The sequence below is a fragment of the Gymnodraco acuticeps genome, unplaced genomic scaffold, assembly GCF_902827175.1.
Source record: "Gymnodraco acuticeps unplaced genomic scaffold, fGymAcu1.1, whole genome shotgun sequence".
NCBI classification, from domain to species: Eukaryota; Metazoa; Chordata; class Actinopteri; order Perciformes; family Bathydraconidae; genus Gymnodraco; species Gymnodraco acuticeps.
The window spans coordinates 456,410-474,665 of record NW_022990869.1 but is presented as its reverse complement, the minus strand read 5'-3'; the positions used below and the strand labels follow the sequence as shown (position 1 = coordinate 474,665).

The 18,256-nt window shown below is 41.0% G+C and overlaps 1 protein-coding gene across 2 annotated transcripts in view; it reads left to right on the top strand.

Annotated features, from left to right (window-relative positions):
- The window catches only part of alkbh3 (alkB homolog 3, alpha-ketoglutarate dependent dioxygenase), a 34,458-nt gene that overhangs the window by 6,470 nt on the left and 9,732 nt on the right, over positions 1-18,256 (top strand). The window contains exons 8-10 of one of the 2 annotated variants that reach the window (XM_034233324.1): positions 206-415; positions 1,203-1,301; positions 5,039-5,172. In XM_034233324.1, the coding sequence (XP_034089215.1) occupies positions 206-415; positions 1,203-1,301; positions 5,039-5,164 (435 nt within the window). In that variant the 3' untranslated portion in view covers positions 5,165-5,172. Of the gene's footprint in view, positions 1-205; positions 416-1,202; positions 1,302-5,038; positions 6,672-18,256 lie in introns of those variants that run through there. The other variant, XM_034233323.1, reaches the window with a different exon arrangement.

The window sequence follows — 18,256 nt, the reverse complement described above, 5'->3', positions numbered from 1 at the left end:
TCTACTGTTTTCTTTTTTACTTTTTTTTACTATTCTGGACTTGTAATTTTTTTAATTATTTTTCCCGCCATAATTATTTTTTCCTAAGTAAATTTTTTTCACTGTATTTTTTATTTAATTTGTTAGTTTATTTTGATTATTTCCCTCTTTTTCCTTCTAAATGATCTTCTGAACTGTCTTGTATTTCCCTTCTTCCCCCTCTCAGTGGCACCCCTTGCTGTTGACGCTGCGCGGCGCCGTGCAGCAGGCGAGCGGCTGCAGCTTCAACTCTCTGCTCTGTAACTTGTATCGGAACTGCCACGACAGCATCGGCTGGCACAGTGACGACGAGGCCTCGCTGGGCAACAAGCCCACCATCGCCTCCCTCAGTCTGGGTGACACGCGAGTGTTCAGCCTCCGCAAACAGCCTGCACCGGTGAGATGATGGCAGACTGACAACAATGGTGTCCATTCGTACACTAGGACTAAGAAGTATTTGTTGTTTTGCTTCTGAACACTGAAAGTCTTAGAAAACTTTAACTATGCTGCTCTCACACTTCCTTGTATGATTGTTCTATGTTTTCCTCATCTAACTACCAGTATTCATTAAAGAGTTCTCATATAATACTCCAGGACTCTCTTGAAAAATATATTTTTAATCTCAATGAGACCTATCCTGGTTAAATATAGGTCAAATAAAGAATACTAGTTTTTAGCATTGTAATTCCTGCAAACACTCTTTTTGATCTTTTGCTGTTTTGTAGAGTTAGTATAGTGGTAACACTTTGCTTATAGACAAAGAGGGTATCCACTGCTTCTACTGCGTGCTACTTAATTAAGAAGAACTGCTGTGCAAAGCTTTTAAAAAACAAAATAAATGACCAAGGGTTACAGAGTGTAAAACAGCTTCCAATGTGAGGTAGTGAAAAACTGGACACACAGAGAAAGGCTTAAGACAGGTATTGTGTTTACACTCAGCGCAGGATTTATATTCCTGTGTTTAAAAGTTGTCTGTTATTTTTAGAGTTAAAGTATACACTTCTCAGGAGACAGGCTTTATTTAGTCATGATGTAGAAGAGTTGTAGTAACATTTAGTTGTGAGGATGAGACTTCAAATGAGCTGTTTGTTCGTCCTTTGTGGATTACCATGTGTTTTTAGTCATGTGACCGTACATTGTACCAAATGTGTGTGTTAATAAACTCTTGATGTTTCATGTGTTAGGAGGAGAACGGCGACTACACCTATGTGGAGAGGATTCGGGTTCCTCTGAGTCACGGGACGCTGCTGCTGATGGACGGAGCCACACAAGATGATTGGCAGGTAGGCTCCACCAATCAAATGCAAGGGCCAATACAGGCAAAATGGCCTCTTATAGAAGCCACTGGATGAATCAGGTGGAAATAGAAGACCTCTTTAAAAGGGGTGTAACTTGTTTTGTTGGGTTTTTTTCCGCTTGCTTTTTCTTTTTCAACTTTTAACTTCTAGATAGATAGATAGAATCGAAGGGATGAAACCCTCTTTAATGGTTGCACATGCAGAGCACACAGCACACACAGTGAAATGTGTTCTCTGCTGTTAACCCATCTAGTACCAGGACTCTAGTACCTATATGTTGCTAAAAGGGAAGATAATGAAAATGGTATTTCTCCTATGAGGGTTTTTAGTATGCCAAAATATTAACACAAATATGCAGTTGTCAAAATGTCTTACACACCACATAGACAGGTTCTAAACATCTCAATTGTTGGCAAAAATGACTTTCCTATTGACCATGATAGAATCTCTAGTAAATAATAACAACAACATTTCACTTTGGAAAGTTAATTATTTAAGTAATACTTTTATCTTCTTTGCTAAACCATTACAGAGATAAATGTTAGACTAAAAAAAGTAAACTTACATTATTTCATGTAACTTTAGAGATTTACACAGATTCACCAGTCGTCCCTGAAAGGTTGTGTGTGTGTATGTGGGTAAGTGTGTGTATGTGGGTAAGTGTGTGTATGTGGGTAAGTGTGTGTATGTGGGTAAGTGTGTGTGTGTGTGTGTGTGTGTATGTGGGTAAGTGTGTGTGTGTATGTGGGTAAGTGTGTGTGTGGGTGTGGGTAAGTGTGTGTGTGTGTGTGTGTGTGTGTGTGTGTGTGTGTGTGTGTGTGGGTAAGTGTGTGTGTGTGTGTGTGTGTGTGTGTGTGTGTGTGTGTGTGTGTGTGTGTGTGTGTGTGTGTGTGTGTGTGTGGGTGTAAGTGTGTGGGTAAGTGTGTGTATGTGGGTAAGTGTGTGTATGTGGGTAAGTGTGGGTAAGTGTGTGTGTGTGTGTGGGTAAGTGTGTGTGTGGGTAAGTGTGTGTGTGTGTGTGTGTGTGTGGGTAAGTGTGTGTGTGTGTGTGTGTGTGTGTGTGTGGGTAAGTGTGTGTATGTGGGTAAGTGTGTGTATGTGGGTAAGTGTGTGTATGTGGGTAAGTGTGTGTATGTATGTGTGTGTGTGTGTGTGTGTGTGTGTGTGTGTGTGTGTGTGTGTGTGTGTGTGTGTGTGTGTGTGTGTGTGATGTGTGTGGTGTGTGTGTGTGTGTGTTGTGTGTGTGTGTGTGGTGTGTGTGTGTGTGTGTGTGTGTGTGTGTGTGTGTGTGTGTGTGTGTGTGTGTGTGTGTGTGTGTGTGTGGTGTGTGTGTGTGTGTGTGTGTGTCGTGTGTGTGTGTGTGTGTGTGTGTGTGTGTGTGTGTGTGTGTGTGTGTGTGTGTGTGTGTGTGTGTGTGTGTGTGTGTGTGTGTGTGTGTGTGTGTGTGTGTGCGCGCGTGCGCATTAACACATGTGAGGGAGTAGACCTGTGTTTAAGGCTCTCGTGTTCCTCCCCTGAACGACAGGCAGAAAGATGGATGAAGCAAGAATAACAGAGCTTCAGCATGATGACATGATGACATTTGTTTTACAATCAGACATAGCTGCCAGGTTGATAAGAGTGCATGAAGGGGAAAGTCTTTCTGTGTTACAGAGAGCACGAGAGAGTAGCTGGTTTCTGTTGAAAATAAAATCATTGGAGTTGATGGAGACACTTAGTTATATTATATAGATTTAATTTAATATTGATTTTGTGTTTTCACCGTTTAAAAGATTAGATGAAGGCTCCGATACGACTGTGACATTTTCACATGCTTTAATAATGTTTTCTCACACTGGCTTTGCAGACTGTTCACATGCACAGAAACCTACATAACACAATTGAGGGAAGGAAAAAGCACAATAGCGCCTCTAAAAACACCACCAGAATAAAATGAAAACATTATGTGTCTCTCAGTTTCGCATTGCCCACATTGTAAGTTTTTTATTTAGGGGGGCAATACTACAAGAAACGTGGTCATAGTTTTGACTTTCTATATTTGAGACAATCCTTTATCAATATGTTAAAATCTAGCTGGTCACGCCAAAAAATAAGCGAAAGCAGTTTGGCTGCACCATGTAGGAAACCAGAAACCTTATCAGAGGTTAGGGGTCAATATCCAGCCGGCGGGAAATCGCTGCGTGTCTTCAGCTCTCTCTTGTCCCTGGCTTTCCTGTTTATCTCCAAGCTCTAATGAGATAATAAAGTCAATGCTGAAAAAGAAACTTAAGAAAAAAGGAGTAAGATTGTAAAAAACAAAAGGGAACAAGGGGGACTAAAGGGAAAACTACAGAGACCGTGAAAGAGGTTGGAGCTTTCAAATCAAAAAGGGAGAAGGTCACATGTGTTTTATGGCGACACCTCCAAAGAAACAAAGGTTTCATCTCTCCTTTAAAGATCTGGCCAGAGAAAGAAGATCACGGCCATTAATTCTTCCTCTGACACAGCAGCCCTGCTCTGCCTAATAATACAAGCTCCTGGAGAGGGTTGGATATGTGCTAAATATTTAACTAAACATGCCAATCCTGCTGAAGTACTTCATTTGTTAGAAAGGGATACAGAGGTGACTTCTTCCAAACTCTTTCCTTTGACTCTGTTGTGGAAAAGCAATGTGTGTGTGTGTGTGTGTGTGTGTGTGTGTGTGTGTGTGTGTGTGTGTGTGTGTGTGTGTGTGTGTGTGTGTGTGTGTGTGTGTGTGTGTGTGTGTGTGTGTGTGTGTGTGGTGTGTGTGTGTGTGTGTGTGTGTGTGTGTGTGTGTGTGTGTGTGTGTGTGTGTGTGTGTGTGTGTGTGTGTGTGTGTGTGTGTGTGTGTGTGTGTGTGTGTGTGTGTGTGTGTGTGTGTGTGTGTGTGTGTGTGTGTGTGTGTGTGTGTGTGGACATAAATTAGTTTAAGTCTCTGTGCTATTGTAACACATTTGCCGTTTACTCCACATTAAATGGTAAGGAAATGTTGTCTTCTTTTCACATGTTCTGGTATCAACCAGTTTAAGCCAACCTCTGCACTCTATCCACATATCAATGTGTATGGAGTGCAGAGGTTGGCTTAAAAATGCTTCTGTTTAAGTCCTAAAAAAGACTAATCTTCTTAATTCCTTGGTTCCTCAAACCTCAAATTAGTCTTTGTTTTGTGATAACACCAGCTTGTTATCTCAGTTTACTTTTACTGTGTTTGTTTGTTCAAATGTGTCATGTGTCATATGTCAGAAATGTGTACTGTTTAATTGCGATAATAGAATAGAATCGTTTAATGTCATTATACATGTACAATGAGATAATAATAAATGCTTCTCCCTTTCAAGGGTGCCATCAAAACAAAACATCACAACAAAATACACGCAGCATACATACTTAGGAATAAGGAATAAAGTGCAGTAATTATGTCCAGGAGTATAAAAATAAAATCTGTAATGTAATAAATAATAATAATAATAGTGTGTATTTATAATAGTAATGATATATATGTATATATGTACAGAGTCACATTGATTCCCATGATTTCAGGTGTTAAGAGCAATGATGGCTCTTGGGAAAAAACTGTCTTTGATATGATGATAGGACATGAAAAAGGGTATCCGCATTCATTTGTTCTAAGCCACTACCTCCTAACTGTGTATCAATCTCTCTGAATGAAAGACTAACACATACATTGTCAGTAAAACACGTCTTTTATCTGTGTCCACCAGCATCAAGTGGGTAAAGAGTACCACGACCGAGGGCCGCGCATCAACCTGACCTTCAGAACCATCTTCCCCGAGCCGGAGGGCCGCAGGCCGGGGACCAAGCTGAGATTCACACCCAACCTACCATAGATAGCCAGGTACTAAAGGCTGAGGGAACTGTCTAGTTATTCTGCTCAAATACCGATCCTCACAATTCTAGATCAGATGCAGTGCGAACAAGACTTGCATCTCATGAAGGGTGGAGAGATGGTGTAGTGTGTGGACGTCTCTGTGCCTCTCAGTGAGCTTGAATCAACACATTGTAAACACTTTTCTGAGTTACTGTATGACTAAGAGTTTAAACAGGATTTGCATAATTGAACTCTAATAACACTGCAGTCGTGACCAGTGTTTCTTTATCAGATATGAGCGTATTCAGGGAAGCAGGTAAATGGATGATAATGAAGGTCTACAGGCTGGTTAAAATGTCAGCTTTGCATAAAACTTTATTTATTTGTTCAGCACAGAAGGTTGTTTCTGTTTAAGTAATTTGATCAAATCTTTGGTTAGTTCGCCAGACTTTAATTCGGACCCAAATGACTTGCTCATGTCTTTGACAAAGTGTCCCACTGAATGCACAGAAAGTCACTGTTGACCTCAAATGTCAAACACTTCCTGCCTTGTTTATCTTCAGGAGCTTTTGGCGGAGAACATAGTTGCTATTAAAAGGGAAGGAACAAGTAAAGTGGCCACTTAAGGCAATTACAACTCCATCACGACTGGAATGAGTTAATTGTACTGTTGAACACGACTTGTCCCTCAAAGAGGTAATTCAGGTTTTCTGTAACCCCTCATGTATATTTGAAAGAAGCACATTTGTTAGAGTTAATCTAAGGTGGTGACCCAAGTGTTTTAAGATGGCATAAGTGCAAGTTCTCAAGTAGCAAAACATGCATTTTTAACAGAATATCAGTACACTTGAGTTTCAGTTCATACACAATTTAAAACATGAAAATATAACAAATAATATACACTGCAGGAACAGGAAAATGATCTTGAAGTGTCATAATGTTAAAGAGAACACAATATACAGAATATAATGTGACTTTATAATAATAAAGGCAAACTATTGTGTATGAAATGTATACTTAAAGACATGAAACAATGGATAACCAGTCCAAATGCATGCCTCCTGTAATGTATGCCTTTTAACTAAATAAAGAAGGCTTTGCATATACTACCATCAACCTAGTGGCATGTTAACTACTGTAGTAAAAGCACAGAAGAATCCCACAGCCATAAAGGGGTTTGAACAACCTGAAATAAACATGATCAATTAACGGGAACTACTAGTGTTCTTGGCAAAGTCACCAACCCAGTTCAAATGTGAAGCGTTTAGTCACACATTCATAATTTTCAGTTTGACGTACAGTTAGGGGCTTTTTGTTTTCTGGATAAGTTCCATGTGGATTTCTTTCAAGCATTAAATAACTATTGTAATAAAGAAAGCTAATTAAGTTCCTTTCCAATAGGACATTGTTATGGGAATTCAGGAAAGTACATTTTTAAGGGGGTACATGTTGCTTTAACACTGAATAAATGCACCTCCTGGTTATTAGTTGCTGCTGTTTTGAAATAAACCATTACTTCTCTGACATTTCTTCTATTGTGTCCTATATTCCAAAAAGTAGATGTTGGTCAATTCAACATACATTGTTTAATATATAATGTTGAATTCAAACCCCTACTTCTTAGCACCTCTGTAATTGTATATGGCACAGGAAAGTTTAAGCGACATATTGTGTTATGAAAGGAAGTTTGTCGTGGAAATGTACAGCAATTTGAGCATAATGTTTGCAAAACACAAGGGTCAGTGAAAGGCTCTTTAAGACTTTTTGTTGTCACTATACACAAAACATGTGAGAAGGTTTTAATGAAAAAGAGCGTTTGATTATTATATATAGTGTTGTTTTTAATTCGTGTCCCACAGTGCAGAAATATTTGCAGACGGTGTTACAACCCGCTGCTGCAGATACACACTTTATACAACGTCAGGAGGATACGTCCGCAACTGACCCAGAAAGCGACGCAGGTTCTGGTCCAACTCCCTCCTGGCTGGTCTACCTGCATGTGCCATCCGACCTCTGCAGCTCATCCAGAATGCAGCGGCTCGTCTGGTCTTCAACCTTCCTAAATGTTCCCACACCACGCCGCTCCTCCCACTGGCTTCCGGTAACTGCTAGAATCCACTTCAAGACACTGGTGTTAGCGTAAATGGACTGTACTTATATAGCGCTTTATCCAGTCTTTACAACCCCTCAAAGTGCTTTACATACTACATGTCATTCACCCATTCACACCCATTCATACAGAGCAGTACCACTTGCTCTACGACCTAACATTCACACACCGTTGGTCATGCCATCGGGAGCAACTCAGGGTTAAGTATCTTGCCCAAAGATACATCGACATGTTGACTGCACGGGCTGGGATCGAACCCACAACCTTCTGGTTGAAAGACGACCGCACTCCCTCGCAGCCACAGTCGCCCTGTTGTCGTACCATGCTGCGAATGGATCTGGCCCTTCCTACATCCAGGACATGGTTAAACCGTACACCCCAGCACGTGCACTCCGCTCTGCATCAAACAAACGGCTCGCTGCACCCTCGCTGCGAAGGGGACCCAAGTTCCCATCAGCAAAAACACGTGGGTTTGCTATCCTGGCTCCTAAATGGTGGAATGAGCTCCCCATTGACATCAGGACAGCAGATAGCTTACACACCTTCCGGCGCAGACTGAAAACTCATCTCTTTCGACTCCACCTCGAGCGATAGAATTACTAACAAAGCACTTATATACTAATAAAGGACTGGCTTATCTAAAGCCAGTTGAGTAGCACTTGAAATGTTTTAGCTCTATGAAGCCTGATGTACTTATATGATTCTGTTTTCTTCAAGTTTGTATCTTCTTGGTCGAACGCTCTTATTGTAAGTCGCTTTGGATAAAAGCTAAATGTAATGTAATCTTAAGGTGAACTAATATACTGACAAAACATACATGTGGAGATTTTAAACTCACTTTTCAGACGCATGCACTCTTAAAAAATACGCATGCATGATGTCAAGACAGTGTTGGGTCAGGTCATTTGTAGCATTGACTGTCATTCAGTACGCAGTGTGGAAACACAACAGAATTATTATAATGTGTTTCCATTGTTCGCCTTGAGCTTCACTTTTGCGGATAATTAACTGTGCTGTTTTCGTAATTGAGGATCACACTCGTCGGTTGACTCTTGGTGATATCGTCTATGTTATTATATTAAGTGATTAGGTATCAAGGGTTTCTTTAGGCCAATGCTCCACTTCTCAAACTGTACTCTATACTGGTGGAAACTATCAATGGGATAGGACTTTATTGGAATAAACAGGAACAGAAGGAGCTTTTGGCTCAGGCTATATGAGATATGCAGATAGAAAACAAGCCTTATATCATAAGCAGACACAATCAATTCATTTGTATTAAAACAATGTAATGTTATACTGTACTTAACCCTTGCAACCCTAGTACTATACCCACTTTCTTTTGTTCAACATGGGAGGAATTATCTCGAGAAAAAGGCACATCTACTTTTGCAATGACCAATTATTGTCTGGAACCAGGAAAAGTTGATAGTTGGCTATAGAGAATTAACGGCACAAACCATACGATTTAAAACCTCAAAAGGGTAGATTTAAGTAACTCCGTAAGTTTACACACCTTGTTTGTACACTTTACACTGACAAGGCTTTGTAAATGACATGAGTACATTCAGCACTAACCATGACAACAACTTCCTGATCATCACCTGACTTACTTTGGTCTTCTGAAGTCTGACGTGCCCAACATAATCTTTTCCCGAAATCCCAGACAATAAGAATCATAAACCCAACACCCACTCCGCCATTAGGACTGAGCAAACGGCTTGTTAGCGTGTGAGTGTGATGGGGGCATGTGTGCGAGCGTGCGTTAATGAGGACGACCCGCAGTGTGTGCAGCAGTAACAGGTTGTAGTACTTTGTTGTTGCAGTGGAGGAGAGAAATGAGCCACGCTGTGCCTGACGTTCACTGGCTCCTTGATGCTGGCCCTCCTGAGGCTCAGATTGGGACATTTTGTACCGAAAGAGAACGCCACACCACTGATTCGCTCCGTACTAACATTTTAATTTGATTCGGGACATCGCCTTATGTTCAAGACATCGGGGCTAGTGCTTTTGCTTTTATGGGAAAAATGCTCTGTTGCAAATTGGCACCTGCTCACTAATACAGGTTGTTCTGGTAGATGCAGTGGTGTGGAGACTCATAATCAGAACCATTTAAGTGGAAATAGGAAGAAAAAACCAACATGTCCTTTAAAATCTGGTTGTTAATTGTGAACCAGCCTTAATTGTTCCTCAAACGAGACACGGTGATTGAAAACATTATTTTTTTAACCAAATGTAAAGGTCCCCTATTATACTGTTTTTCATCAATATATTATAGGTCTCAGATATATACAAATCATGTCTCTGAAGTGTTTGGCTCCAAATACCAAACAGATCATTGCAGCATCCCATAATCCCCTCTGTTTCAGCCCTGTTTCCAAAGTGCAGATTCTCTGTCTGTTACTCTAGATGAAAATAAGGAGCCCCTCCCCACGCCCCTCTGAGAGAGATTTGGTTACAAAGAAGTCAATGGTGCTCTAGGAGGAGATTCAGGTGATAAGGTGGTGGGGGTTACCTTGGACGCTGATTGGCTAATGGTTACACAAGCCAACACATCGTTATGACATCATAAAGTGGCCAAAATCTGATCAGCTCATTTTCAGACAGGTTTTTATAGAAATGGATCAGGACAAATAGAGAGAATCTTTGTTCCTGAAACTTTCAGAATCTCTTTACACAGAGGGGACACATGCTGATGTAGAAGAGACATGAAGAAGAGGGGACACATGTTGATGTAGAAGAGACATGAAGAAGAGGATTTTGCACAATAGGTGACCTTTAAGTTGAATTTGCTATTAAAGCTGCAGAATGCCTAAGTGCAAAATGCTAACGCACATTTAGTCTTACTTAAATAACAAACAAAACATCTGATCTGTATGGGGCCACCTTGTTTCCCGCTAGTTTCAGAATTAGACCCCGTCTTCCTGTATCTGCAGCACTTCCCCAGCTCAGTCTTGTTGATGTTTTCCACTCTGCCTGGAAAGGAACTTGGCGTGTGACTCGATAGCTAGCTAACAAGCTGCCTGCATTCCTGTGTTAGCCCCTGCTTGCTGGTTTCAGATCCCCACACCTGTTGTGTAGAGCTGGAAACATTTGGGTTTGGATTTGGACCGGGAGCTGTGGTTGCTGCTAACTCATTTTGGGCTTTTGTTGGAGCCACCGTATGGATCACAGCTGATTAGGCCGCGGTCCAGAGTATTCCTGTCCTTCTGTTTACTGCCTGATCTCCAGCCAGTCTGTGGTCAAACATCAGCAGACAGTGAAACGTGAACTAATCAAGTTTCACTACAGGGCTTTAGATATGCTGCGTGGTTTCAATGCAGGACATTTACATTTTTAGTACTACAAAATTAGCATTGAAAGGATCTAAATATTAGCTACACATTGACCTGCATATTTATTCTTAATTAATGCCCCAGCTGTTTTAGCCTATTCTTAAATATGGCACAGTTTGTTAAACATACTATCAAATGAAAACGGCACGTCTTCCGTCAAGGCTGTATTCAAGTACTCCTTTGATGCTCTCGTTTCCTGATTGGAAAGTAGTTTTTTCCGTTTTGGTGTGTACATGAGATTTGTGGAAACAACATGGATGCTACAAAGATGTACAAAAACACGTTGATAGCTTTTTTTCGAGTTATTGTTATGACCTTTCGGGGACGTTCACTTGTTTTCTTCCAGTCGGGAACTGTTAATGCCACTTGTATACAGTTCAAAAGCATTAGCAATTACTGAAGTTTGTTCTTCCTCTGAAGGTTTTTCAACTTTACTGCGAGTGTCAGTCCCAATCATGCTCTCTATAGTGGAAAAGCTGCAGGTGTTGGAACACTAATAAATCAGGTTAGTTTTTATTGCAGCGAAATCATGCCTTCCTTTGTAGAGCTAAAACCCCTAAAGTGTATCACAACAATAACAACAAGGCAAATGGTACACAAATTGAGTGTGTGTGTGTGTGTGTGTGTGTGTGTGTGTGTGTGGTGTGTGTGTGTGTGTGTGTGTGTGTGTGTGTGTGTGTGTGTGTGTGTGTGTGTGTGTGTGTGGGTGTGTGTTGGTGTGTGTGTGTGTGTGTGTGTGTGTGTGTGTGTGTGGTGTGTGTGTGTGTGTGTGTGTGTGTGTGTGTGTGTGTGTGTGTGTGTGTGTGTGTGTGTGTGTGTGAGAGTTAGCCTTTTGTGAAGTTAAAGTCGCACTGCGATTTGTTGGGAAGCTACTCTGGGAACGATTCACTTCAAGCTCCTCTCCTCCACCGGCTTCATGACTTTAGCTCTCTCTCCACTACTGTAATAATAATAATACATTTTATTTTTAGGCGCCTTTCATGACACCCAAGGACACCGTACAATTTGTTAAAAAAAATAAACAAACTGTGCCTCCTCCTCTTCATCATCACCTTTCCATCGCTGCCTTTTCAAGTCAAGTTGTCTTGTCGCTTGGGTCATCTTGCAGCAGCCTCTCTCTGGTCCAACCTAACTCTAAATGTTTAGACTTGCGTTTAGCTGCTGGGCTTTAGATGCATATCAGTCTATTGCTGATAATAACATTGTTTCTTAGGACTTAGGACAAAGAGTTGCAAGCTTTTCTTCCTCCTCCCTTCCAGCCTCCGTCCTCTTCTCAGCCTTTTGTACAAGTTGGAAGTAAACAGGTTTACCTTTGAACACATTTGCCTTTATATAACCTTCAAAGATAGCCTGTTTTGTACATTAGGTGTGCTTTGCTACATTAAACATATCACTCTATTTGGAATATCTGCTGTTGCTGTTTTATTTTTTAAAGGAATGTTCTGGGGTCAAACTAACAAGCTTTACAATAATCTTTCCTGTTCCTTTTTTGGTGAAAAGCAGTAGCATTTGTATGTGTCAATCCTTCATATTTGTACTTGAATGCCTTGTTCTAATTTTGGATTTCATGGAAAACGCAGCCACAGTTGGTCTCTCCCACATATTTGGGATCCGCCCCCTGACCTGTGAGGTCACGTCTTTCCTGTGTGACTTCAAGCGGCTGTCAGTAACCTCTCGCACTCATACACGTCACGAGTGGCATCCTGTGGTAACGGTGGATACGCCGATTCAGAGGGAATACTTTGTATCTGTGCTATGATTACTAAATACAGAGCGTTTTTGCAGGACAATTTTGGTCGCAGCGATTGGTCCCCTGAAAGCATGCTCCTATTATTGGATCATTGACCACAATTATACTTAAAGGTCCCATGTCATGCTTTTCCAGTTATTACCCGTCCCCTTGTAGCTTTTTCTGCTTGTAAACGGTCTGCAGAGTCAGAAACCCTCAAAGTACACCCTGTAGCGAGTAAAACTCTAGCACAGTGTATGCTGCTCCAGAACGCCTCGTTGGAGATTTCTCTTTTTCTTCCTGGGTACAGTGACGCGCCCATACCCAAATGGACCAATCCGTGGAGCTCCTCACACACCCACACACTCTCTCAGTGGCAAAACTGTGACGCGTTTGGGGGTGCGGGTGCTAGTGGTGCCTCGCAGATGGGGGTGCTGCAGCCCCCTCAGCACCCCCCCCCCCCCCCCCCCTTCCCGCCTCCATTCGCGATGTCTCGCTGACCCCACGCAGCAAGCAGGAAATGAACCCAGCTCACATTGACCACTCCTCGCAGCAGCGAGCCGCGCAACGTCCCGCCAACACGGCACCCAGACCCCACGCAGCATTCTCATCTGTTTGTCCTTACTGGTGTCCTTTTCTGGTTGCTAATGCCATTGTAACATTGTAGACTCATATTTATTTTTTCAAGACCTATGTCTCTCTCATGATCAGTTATAGGAATACTTAGGGTGTTTCTCAATGTCGGGGAAGGCTGCTCCAGAGCCACAATTTCAAGGATACTACGTCATCGAGTGCCGCCAAAGGACTGTTCCAATGTCCAGGATACTTGGAATTCTACCGAGGCCGGCGTACTTCGTTGTGGGAAATGTCGAGGCTGCACATGTGTCAAGGCTGCACACGGTCTTAAAATCCCCACAATGCTTTGCGCACGGACCAATTTCCAAATCTTTGGTGGAAATCGCGCTCCATTTAAGGCGGGGCCTCGCATATGACGCCTGTTCCACCATACTTCGTTTTCCGTGGCAAGGAAGGATTCTTGCCTCGCTTCTGAAGCAACTGACTCGGAGGTACATGTGCTACCAAGCAAGCCTCCTCGACATTGAGAAACACCCTTAGTAAAGAGAAGACATCAACTCTAAGCAGCCTCCAATCAAGACTAAGTATACAGCTCCCCTGACAGAGCAGTTTGACCCTAATCCTCTGTGTATTAATGAGTGGAAAAAGATCAACCCCAAGATCAAACAAACTGCAATACAAATCAATAACAATCAAAACACCACATTTGAAAGAGACTTGACACTTTGCAAATGTGGAAAAAGTTGCATGTCTTCAGGTTTTGTGCATTGACTTAAATTGAAATATGATCTACAGCAACTGAGCGATGTCTAGTCTACGCAGAGGACATCCTTCCATGTGGTCTAGTACACATTCGCCTACACAATGCTAACATTTTTTGGCCATATGCAGCACAGAGCACCATTTTTAAAATAATTGTAATCAGGGGAACACCTATTGATGGGATCTGAGGAATCAGACCTCAGTGCTACTCGAGTGCATTCACCTCTCTACTTAAAGCTGTCCATTTGTGATTGGATCATAACAATTGCATACTGATGCCAAGTACTCACGCGGATTAGGAACATGTATGCTTTTCCTGAATAAAGATCGTAGCAAAACGTTTTATTTTCTATGTTACATTGCATTACATGTGTGACACTTGAAAACTTAATTGAGTATGCATGTGGTTGTTCAGCGTAAAGAGACCCTGTGTTCCGGGATGGGAATCCTTCCCAGTCTCCCAGTCTATAAATAACCGAGTTGTCCCTATGGCGTCTTCCTGACTCAGCCTCAGAGGGAGAGCAGGGAAACCAGGCCAACCCAGGGAATGACGAGCTTATTGCTTTACACTAACCTCTGTTGCTGTCTCGTGTATTTTCAAACAGAACTAAAGCGAACTCTCTTTATAAAAACTACAACAGCGAGTGATGTTAGTCAAATACTGCATATTGAAATGAGCATATAGTTGTGAAATATGGTGACTATATTTCTCTTGTTTTTAATTAAATGTTTTGGTAATTTAGTTTTTTAGCAAGCCAACTAATTCTGACCAAGTTAACATTTGTTAGATTGTGGTAAAAAGCCATGGACAGGCAAATTATACTGCTGTCTCTATGATATGACTTTGTATAATGTTGCCTGTCGGTACCAAAAAAAGTGTTTCTTCAGTTATTTTTATGATGCTTTTGTTAACAAATTGTCAGAGGTGCCATAAAAACACAAACATTATATATTCACTTAATTATACAACCTAATGCATAAGCGTCCCACTTATAGGTAGGCTTCTAAGATCAGAATCGTGTGAATCTGTGGTTCCTTGGGTTAGGGTTTAGGGTTAGGGTCACAACAAAAACGTGACTGTTCATATATAGATGAAGACAAATGTTGCACTCTCTATTTGTTTTTTCAAAGTATTAATTTCCTCCAACTCGTCCTGAGACACGAGGGGCTGCACCAAGAGCTGGCAGCCATGAAAGCAGTTCAGCATGTGGGCAACAAATTAGAAAAAGTCAGAGATTCATGACCAATCGTTTTTTCAACAGACTTGTTCGCAGACACTAAAGAGATTTGTTCAAAAATATTAGTTTGATGATTTTTGCAAATCAGTCACCTTCATGAGCTATATTGCATCAGTGAACACTTTAATGGCCCTAAATCTCAAAAAGATCTGGTACTAAATGATCCAAACTGTTTTTAATTGTCTTTTCATGTTGCTCCAACTTTTTATATATCAATTAAAATCATTGCACAATATTTGTCCTGCATGATTTTAAGTAGATCAGGCAGGATGTATTTTAGCAGCGTACCTGAGATGTTATGTCACTTCCCAACTTTGGTTCCCCTCCTCTCGCTGTCCCCTGACATTTGGGTTTCCATGGTAACAGGGGCGTCCCATTGAGGGCGATCTGTTGTCCGGGAATGTTGCCTGTGGCGTGTTCCTCACCTCCTGACCCACGGACGTAGATAATGGGTTTTCCTTGACTTTCTTTCTCTCTCCTTCTTTCTCTCTTTCATTTTTTACACTTTCTTCTTCCACACACTTTGTTGAAGACATTATTTTGGACATTTTTGTCAATAAAATATATAATTTTCAGGGTTATTTCTGTTGCAAACCAGCAAAACTCGCTTTTCACAAACTAAAACTCAATAGGCGACTAGAGTTATTCTATATTCAAACAATTGCAATTGATACTGAACATATTGAAAATGCTTTATGTTGCAGAAAAGTTGTTTAGTGTGTCCTCTATCCTACATTTAATCTTTGAACATTAATGAAAATAGATGTATCTAATAAATATACTCAGATCCAGATCCCTTACCTGTGAAATATACATTGTAAAAAAACTCACCCATAAGGAAAGTTTCAAACACAGGAAAGGTCAGAATATAATAGAGTACATTATTTACTAAATGTTAGACAGTGGTGATGAAATCCAATACAGGCAATGTGTTGATTAAATGAATATAACTTGTTATACTAGATATATTCTGAAGACCATGCCACTACTTAGTTTTGTGCAAATCTATCCAGTAGAGATGAAGAGATATTTCACAGGATAAGGAACACACACACACACACACACACACACACACACACACACACACACACACACACACACACACACACACACACACACACACACACACACACACACACACACACACACACACACTCTCTTAGACTCTAATGAAGTTAAACATAGTGAAAGTCGAACCTGCTTGTTAATTACAATGTCACTTTATATGATTCCTCTTCTGGCGGATGCCCTTGTTTCCAACCATGTTTCATAACCAGGACGGTAGTATTTATATATATATATATATATATATATTATGTCACTGACAGTGGCTCATAATTAAGTGCGGATCTCATAGTTGCAAGCACTTTTAAAAGTCCTAAACTTTTGTGTAGCATTTTTTTAAATATCAGCAATTAAATTAATAATGCACCTTATACACCTTTTATAACTATTGCATGTGCATAAGAGATCCAGTAAAAACGATGCCGGGATATATCACTGCTCACAAATAAGCTTTAAAAATAGAAGTGGCCTGTTTGGATTGGTTGGTTGCACAATTGTTGTTCTTTGTGACACTAAACCACATGCAATGTATGTAATAAATCCAATGGAAGAGAAGGAAGATTAATATGATCCAAATAAGCTTTCCATATCACATGGCCCTGCAAACGTTTATTAATGTTTTTTGTTTTGATGTCCTTGTGAACAACACATGCAGCCTTGGCCAACAGTTTGAGGAAAACACAACGTCCCCAAAGACACACACAGTTCATGCTCAAAACACTTCTCACTCCCAACAAGCAAGTAACGAAACACTTAGGATAAATCAAGGGTGATGATATAATGTGAAAAATCAAGCGGGCACACACACACACACACACACACACACACACCTATGGTTAAACAGGAATGACATGTGATGTCACTTGACTAAACAGCTGTTGGCTTGATCACGAGTGACCTTATATCTACTCAAAATAGAGCAAGGTATTTGCAAGTTAACTTCCGCGACTTACCGTGTGTGTGTGTGTGTGTGTGTGTGTGTGTGTGTGTGTGTGTGTGTGTGTGTGTGTGTGTGTGTGTGTGGTGTGTGTGTGGTGTGTGTGTGTGTGTGTGTGTGTGTGTGTGTGTGTGTGTGTGTGTGTGTGTGTGTGTGTGTGTGTGTGTGTGTGTGTGTGTGTGTGTGTGTGTGTGTGTGTGTGTGTGTGTGTGAAAAGACACGACACGACACAGGGTGACCTGATCCCCGTCTCACCATCTTGAGGTGGCATCCAGGAATGTATGACGAAATCTGAAATAGACCATGCGGTCACTCCTGAAAGCTCAAATGTGGCAAAGAAAAGATCATGAAGTCAGCCATTGAAACGCAATAAAGTTGTCACTGCAGTGAGACTGATCGTACGTGGTGAACATGCCACTGTTGACGATACTACAAGTTGATTTGAGTAACTGCGAATGTAATGTTAGTAACTTTTCTTGTAATATTACTGACTGTGGATGACACTGGGGTTTGCTCTCCTGAGTTTCTGGTGTTTGTGTACATGTTGCCTTGCCAACTGTGACACTAACTGCAACTATGGATTATGATATGATCTGTAGGTGTGTGTCACTTACTTATACATCCCCTTGCTATCATGTATGTGCATTTCATACATTTCTTTAAGATACATAAAGCAACCATAAAGTCTATTACTGTTATTAATGAGCTGAAACACAGATAATGACATCCTACTTGAACTTATAATTATTTTCTATATTTCAGAGCTAACTTTTGCTTGTGTGTGTCAAGGACAACGTTCACACTACAGGTTTGTTTTAGGATACATAAAGTATATTGGAGTATTTAGACCATAAAAAGCCCTGCGTGTTGGTAGGGACGTGATGTTTCAGGAAATGGTGAGACGATGAAGTAATAGTTCCATGAATTTGAAGCCTATCGGACACGAAAGTAATGATGAAAGGTTTATAAAGCTATCAGACAGCATTTTACTGCTCTGGAGAGTTCAGTTATGCTATATCGTTTGACATCATTACAGACAGTGTCACTTTCAACATCCTGAATCGATACCTATAGGTGGAATTAAGAAAACAGCTCAATAATTACACAGAGAGATCACACTAATCATCACATTAGTAGAGACAAATGTTTACAATCTCTTTAATTGAACCCTGGTCCAAATACAGTTACCTCTTTAAGCGTTCAAATGACTTCATATTAGTAATTACTTAGTCATGAGTGTGTTGAATGGCTCGGGAAGTGATCAATGCTTCAGAAGAGAATATAGAAAATGTGACCCTCATCACATTGATGTCACTCACCGCCCTGACGTGGCCCCGTCAGAGAGGACACTGATACATT